General features: G+C 35.4%; 1 protein-coding gene across 2 annotated transcripts; it reads left to right on the plus strand.

The window, feature by feature from the left end:
* Window positions 1-1,703: 1,703 nt before the first annotated feature.
* LOC141660887 (uncharacterized) lies at window positions 1,704-6,157 on the plus strand. Of its 2 annotated transcripts, XM_074467867.1 has the most exons (10): window positions 1,704-2,219; window positions 3,176-3,407; window positions 3,528-3,703; window positions 3,947-4,012; window positions 4,105-4,271; window positions 4,403-4,559; window positions 4,641-4,734; window positions 4,843-5,255; window positions 5,366-5,470; window positions 5,649-6,157. In XM_074467867.1, exons 1-10 carry the CDS (start codon window positions 2,082-2,084, stop codon window positions 5,949-5,951), a joined length of 1,851 nt encoding a protein of 616 aa, XP_074323968.1. In that variant the 5' UTR covers window positions 1,704-2,081; the 3' UTR covers window positions 5,952-6,157. The 2 variants fall into 2 exon arrangements, with proteins under 2 accessions (XP_074323968.1, XP_074323967.1); XM_074467866.1 differs by having other exon boundaries at window positions 3,176-3,703.
* The last annotated feature ends 1,318 nt before the right edge of the window (window positions 6,158-7,475 follow it).

Genomic DNA, 7,475 nt, shown 5'->3' on the forward strand with positions numbered 1-7,475 from the left:
GAATTGAAGTTGCATTTTCAGTTTAAAAAAAAAATAAAAAATTGAAAACGTAACACGCAACTCCGTTTCTCATTAAAAACAAAAACTTCAACCGTAACTCCGTTTTGAAGTGATATTTGGGGCCAATTATTTAGAAAGTAACATTGACGGTCATTTCACCTCAAATAGTGTCATTTGGGGTCTTTTTTCTTAAAATGACTCAATTTGCCCTAGTCTTTTTTAATATATAGAAGAGATATATTTGAAAAGCTATTTAAGAGACTGTTGGACATATTTTAAGGGTCAAAATATATATACTCGATATATCAACCCCCAAGATATAAATATTCGATATATAAAGGGTTAATATGTAAAACTTTTTTTAAGAATTTATGTACACACATTATTATATTTCAAGTTTTAAGTTGTAAGCCAACATTATATTACTAGATTAATACTGTTTTTTTGTGTGTACGTGAGCATATACTTGGTTGATATTGCGTTAATAACTGACCAGTGATGTTTATAATTAGAGTCGGGTAGATGGGGAGCTCGCCCGGCTCGAACTCGTTTGAATAATATCAACTCAACTAGTTTAGTTAAAACTTACGAGATAACCAGAATTACTTGCTGTGAACAGGTGCTCTTATATTATTCGTATCGTTTTTTTTTTACCAGGCTGTAAAGTTGTGAACCCTGATAGTAAGAATTTTATATGGGCATATGAGTAATGACTCGTAAACATTACTCCCAAGACTTAAGTGAGAGTTATCTGTTTGACTGTTTGTGGTGCAGGGAAGATATTAATGGTGTGTAATTGTTCAAGAGAACCTCAACTTTTGATGAAAACAAATAAAGACCCAGTTACCAAAACAGCTTACAAGCACACACATCCATACAGACTTGCCTTGAGAAGAGATATATATAGGACTCGTATGCATATAATCTTTGATTTATCTCCCCCAAGACCACATTGAGAGTTGGGCCAAGTGCTAGAAAAACCTTTAAGTTCCTACCCCCAACATAATTTGTCCTCTTTTTCCTTCTCTACAAAGTAGTAGTAGTACATCTACTCCTATAAAGATCCCAGTTTTTCTTTTTTGAAGAGGGACATATAAACATGAACTCTTAAACAAATCTAGGTAAGAAACCAGTAAAACCATGTTTAGATAGCTTAACACCTGACACACACATATACATGCACTTGTCTATATAATGCCAATTAACTCCCCAGGTCTCAAAAAGACCTCTTACCCATCATTCCCCACACCCCAATGCTCCTAAACTCCATCATTTTCAGTTAGACAAACAAGTGAAATAAAGGAAAATAATAAATATATTGTACATATGCATCTGCTTCACTGCTTCTGTATATAAGCCCTCCATGTTACTTTATTTATTCTTTTTGATTGAACTGACTAATTTTTATTATGAAATTTTATTTTTGAAACCTTTATCAAGACACTATTGATTGGTTTACTAAAATTAATAAATTGTTAATAAGTAGTATTTTCCAAATGATATTTATGAAAATGTATTCAATATATTATTATTTTGATTAATTTTTCAGATTAATTATCAATCATGCAATTAATTTATACATAAAATTTAATCGATTAACTCCGATTTTCAATTTTTAAGATATATTCCTTGTACAAATAAAGATGACAACATGATTAAAGATCTCACCATTATCTCTCACATAACTGTCACATTATTACTGTTCAACATCACTTCTCATTTCTGATTTATAGCAGCATTATTCAAACTCTATCCCTGTATTTTCTGTTTTTTCAATACCCTACAAAGATTTAATCCTTAAAAAACAGCTGGAGTACAAATTTTGAATCATAAAAGTCATGAATCTTTTATATTACACCACAATAAAAGCTTCTGTTTTGGTGGTGCAATAGTGATGTGTTAGACTTGAAATCCCCATCTTTTCATGTCCATTGACGCTGATACTTGACATGCCACTTGCTTTGCTCATACCCTTTTTTATTTGACCCTCTTCTTTATTCTTCAATCTTGCAAGCTGTGTGTTTTAAGCTTTGTTCAAAACTGAGAGTGTGAGAGATAAAAAGAGAAGCTAAAAATAAACAATGGGTTCTTTTGGAGGTGAAGACACAATTACAAAGAAGGGTGCAATGTGGCTCTATCCAAAGATCATGGGCTTTAATCCCCCTGAGAGATGGGGTCACTCTTCTTGCTACTCTAATGGATTTATCTATGTATATGGGGTATGTACACACACACATATACCAAGCTCATAATATCTTGTGATTTTTTTTGTAGTCCATGTAGATTGTAGAGACTTCTTGCTGAAGCATTTAAGCTATATAATGTTGATGAAATGTTGAATGTTGTTATGTTTAGTAAAGTTGGCAGGCTTCTTTATTTGTTTATCATAAGAAATGGTTGTTTTCTATGGCTAATAAACTAGTTCAGTAGTTTGAGTTCTGCTATACTGCTATTGCTAAATCTTGTTTGTTTCTTGTTGTTCTACTGCCTAATTCTGTCTTGGTTGTATATGTCACATTCTATGACTAGTACTCTTGAAAGGTGTTTTCTGAGTCTTGATTATCTTGTTCTCTTGGTTTGGTGCTGCTATTCTACTTGTGCCTCTGTATTAGTTTATGATTTTGTTTGTTAATAATATCCACTATGCAAACCTTTAAACTCACCTTGCTATTGTAACTGCTAGAGTTCCTTTCTATATGCATATTACAGTACTTGATTTATTAATCGGTTCTAACGTAATATTTGTATCAAAAAAACCCAAGTGGAACCACAAATCCTGTAACATTATGAGTTAAGCCACAATATATGTGTATCCTTGGTTGGGTTCAATAGATCTTTTTTGGTTGTTACATTTATACTTTTTCAATGTATTAGATTTATGATTATACGAAAGGAAGTATGAGGATTCCAGCCAAGCCAGGGGAGGGATAGAAGCCTTGCTACATGGATCCTCAAGTGTGATAGATCTTCATTAATATTAGTAAATGAAACACAGAGGGCTAGCTAGACACTGTAATACCCCTAGATTCACCTATTTCTTTAAATCTTTGGGGAAATTTCTTAATGGATAATGAAAAATTGGCTTAACAAGATAAATCTTCAGGACTCCATTTACAAAGTGTTAAGCTCTTGGTCTATTTTTAGCCCTATAACAAAATATATTTGCTTGTTTCAGGGATGCTGTGGAGGTTTGCATTTCAGCGATGTGCTTGTGCTGAATCTTGATACAATGGCGTGGAACAATCTTGTGACCTCAGGAAAGAGTCCTGGGCCGAGAGACAGCCATAGTGCGGTTCTTGTTGAGCACAGGATGATTGTATTTGGGGGCTCCAATGGCATGAAAAAAGTGAACAGCATTCATATATTGGACCTTAGGACTACAGAATGGTCACAGCCCATCTGTCAAGGTGCGGCTCCTTGCCCTCGTGAAAGTCACACTGCTACCCTTGTTGGTGAAAATAAATTAGTCATATTTGGTGGAAGTGGAGGAGGTGGTGCAAATTATCTGAATGATTTGCATGTTTTAGATCTTAAAGCTATGCTCTGGACTTCACCTGAAGTAAAGGGAGATATTCCTGTCCCAAGGGACAGTCATAGTTCTGTGGCAGTAGGAAGTAAGCTTTTTGTGTATGGTGGCGATTGTGGTGATCGGTACCAAGGTGATGTACATGTGCTTGACATTGATACGATGACTTGGGCTAGGGTAATGAGCTTTTTCTGTCTATAATTTGTATCCGTCTCTATATGTTTATGTACATGATCTAATTGATTTTGTATCATGTGATTAAAAAGTATGTTGCCAGCTTGCAAGTGATACATTAATCAAACAAGTGGCCTTTGTTTGGTCTATGTATTAATTTTAGGTCAATTTTTTACAAAATCAAGTTGAAAATTTAAAAAATTTCCCATTGCCATACTCTATTCTTACATAAATAATGTCTTGCAGTTGGGTGTTCAAGGACCTTCGCCTGGTATTCGAGCAGGTCATGCCACTGTCAGTTTTGGAACAAAGGCAAGTCTTAGTGATAATGTGCAATCCAGTACTTGATAACATAGAGCAATATTTATGTAGGTCAAATAATCAGTTTCGTTCACGATTTGCAGGTATATGTAATTGGCGGTGTTGGCAACAAGCATTATTATAATGATGTATGGGTACTTGATATATGTTCCTGTTCGTGGAATCAGCTCGAAATATGTGGCCAGCAACCGCAAGGGAGGTTTTCTCATACAGCTGTTGTCACAGATACAGACATAGCAATATATGGAGGGTAAGTCTTCATTATACATTGTCAAGAAGCTAAATTATTTTCCAATGTATTTTTAATGATTTTGACTTATACTCTTTTACTCCTCGTAATGTTATTTTAAGAGTGAAATTTTCCATTTGTTTCTTTCTTAGATGTGGAGAGAATGAGCGTCCTTTGAATGAGCTTCTCATCTTACAACTTGGAGCTGAACATCCAAATGGCCATCATAACATTTCTATATGCAAATTTTATGGAAGACAATGTAATGAAGAAAAAAAAATGTTGATGGAAGATGCACAGAATAAGCAGGTACATGTACAGAGACATTATGTGACTCTTCCAAAATGTGATATTTTGGTATATGAACTAATCTAATGTGTCTTGTGACAGAAAACAACGCTTTTGGGTACTAATCTAAATATTATAAGAAATCAAGCCAGGGGAACAGAATCAGATTCGAAGCTCTCATTTCGATCAAGTGCAGGTTAGCTTCAACTTTCAAGAATACTAGTAGGACTCAAAATTCAAAAACAACTTGACAGCGTCTCCAAATGTTATCCTGCTAACTTTTGTTTTTTGGCTGATTTTTCAGATATTTTGCATCCTAAGCGAAGGAAAACGATCAATTCAAGGATATGTGAGATAGAATCAGAGCCAGAGGAGCATTCACTTTCTCTCTCCCAGCATTCATCTCCGTCACAATCTGATCAAGATCAAAATCATGTTAACAGAGCAACCAGTTCAATTAAAGCGACTCAATTATTTCCTTTTATCAAGAACCAAAGTCCAGTTTCGAGCATTAATCCATCTAATAATGTGCCTGGTAACCAACAAAATGCAAGACCTATGATTCACAAAGCTCCACAAGATTTTCTTGTATTGGGAGAACGTATAAATAATCCAAATCCCCTATCATGTCATCGTGTTGTTCGTAAAGGTAGAAGTGAAGCACCTCATGTAGCTGTAGAAGAAAACTTGTTGGAGGCTGCTCATTTTCAAAATGTGGTATGGTTGTCATGCAGTTCCCTTGTATTATTGCAAGTTGATTCACTATTATATGTTTTGCTCACCTGTGTTTACTTGTATATGTTTTTTTTTCTTTTGTACGTCTGCAGATTGGAGCTGATGTTCAAGGCAAAGTCGATGGAGCTTTTGACTCGGGCTATTTGATGACTGCAACGGTGAATGGAAGAGTATTTCGAGGGGTCTTGTTTGCTCAGGTGAGCTGCCCCTACTTGTTCTTCCAACTATTCTTCAATATACATAAAAGAAGAAATTACGACTGTTATAGTTATCTAGTTAGAGGCTTTTCATTTGGACAGTGCATGATATTTTAGGCAAATTTTGAATTTTCTGTGAGGGTAGATTTCTAATAACGGATTTTCTTTCGTAAACCAGGGACCTGAAGTTATCTCAAGAGGCATTGCTACACATAATCAACAAGGTTTATCTCTGCCGCCAAGACAGATGATCCGACAAACAAACTCACCCATGAGTCACATAAGCACTTTATTTCCGAAGCATTCCCTGCAGCCAGTGTCACTACATTCGCCAGAACCAGTTCAAAACTTACGACACACACACATGAACAGACCATCTCCGGTGGTCCCGAGCAAAGTAAACAGAGAAATGAACGTCCGGAATGAACTCCAAGGTGTGGTTCTTACGCTGGGTGGTCCAGGAAGTATTGGTAGCTCTTAGACAAACCAAATCAGCCGTAGGAGTTGTTGCATGCTTCCCTGGAAGCCAATCGCTGATGTTTTCTCTAATTAACGTCTTGTATATATAAGATGATAACATGTTCTAATCTTGTATCATAATGCTACTCTAGTATGCATGATCTTGATGTTCAACTTTTTGGTTGCTTACTCTCTCATGAAGGGTTTTACCCCATAAATCCTACTCATAATTTTCACTCACATAGACAAACAGGATGTTTAAATTAAAGACTGAGCCCATAATTGTTATTTTTTGAATAATTAAATTATGAACATTTTCGGGACAAGCTAAATCGAAAACGGAGAAATGATGTCACCCATTCACTTGAATTAGAAATTATTGGTTACAATACTTGCTGAAAATAAATGCATTTAACTTGATAACTTTTATAAGGAAAGATTGGACAGTTTAAACACTTTTTACAGAGTAGTTTGTGGTAGGATGGGTTTAAGTTAAGTGTAAGAAAGTGAATGGAGGCTCAAAGTAGTAGGTAAACTGCTATAGTAGTACAGTAATTGATTCTCTCCTTTACGTCATGCTTGTGAGTTTATGAGTTTGAGAAGAAAGATTTTAAGATCATTTGGGTAACATATTAAAGGAGTATAAATCTATGAAAGAAACATACTCATACTGATACTCTATGAAAACCCTAAAAAAAAGGTGAAAAGGACAGCAGCAGTAGTAGAAGTGGTAGGGAAGAATAAATCATCAAAGGGGAAAGGAAGGCTCGCGTGTTTCCCGCGCGTCTTGTCCGTCCCTGTGTTAGTGTGTTGGAAATTCAGGTCTATCCCCCACCTGTATCGTAAAAATATGTACACACACACTATAACTAGGTTATAGGTGAGGGAGTCATGCATGTGTGAGATCAGACAGGTATACATGTCAACTTCCAACGTCCCCTTTTCTGTTCCTTGACGCAACTCCTTCGCCCTCCCCTCCTTTCTTGAATTAAGGCCACAAGTGTTACTATTTGGGGGTCAAATGACCCTGAATGTCATTTTTTGAATTTTTGGCCTCAAATGTCACTTGAAAACGGCGTTTCGGGTAAACTTTTTAAAAATAGACGAAAAACGCAGTCTCGTGTTGAGTTTTTTATAACAATTTTTTTTAATTTTTTTTAAATAAAAGGAAAACACAGTTTCGTTTTGTGTTTTTCTTGAAAAATGTGGTTTCAAACCGAGTTTTTGCTGAAAACGCAATTTCAGAAATTGTTTCGGTAAAAAACGCAGTCTCGTCTTGAGTTTATGGATATAAAAACGGCGTTTCAAAATGAGTTTTTCGTAAAAACGCAGTTTCAAACCGAGTTTTTCTCAGGATGCAAAAAAAAAAATTCAAAACGCAGATCCAAAATGAGTTAATATGAGAAACTCATCCTGAGATTGCGTTTTGCCCCCATAAACACGAATTAAAGTTGCGTTTTCAAAATTTTTTTGGAAAAAAATCAAAAGGGAACACGCAACTCCGTTTTTCATTAAAAAGAAAAACTTCACCCGAAACTCCGTTTTG

This window comes from Apium graveolens, chromosome 5 (assembly GCF_009905375.1).
Source record: "Apium graveolens cultivar Ventura chromosome 5, ASM990537v1, whole genome shotgun sequence".
NCBI lineage: Eukaryota > Viridiplantae > Streptophyta > Magnoliopsida > Apiales > Apiaceae > Apium > Apium graveolens.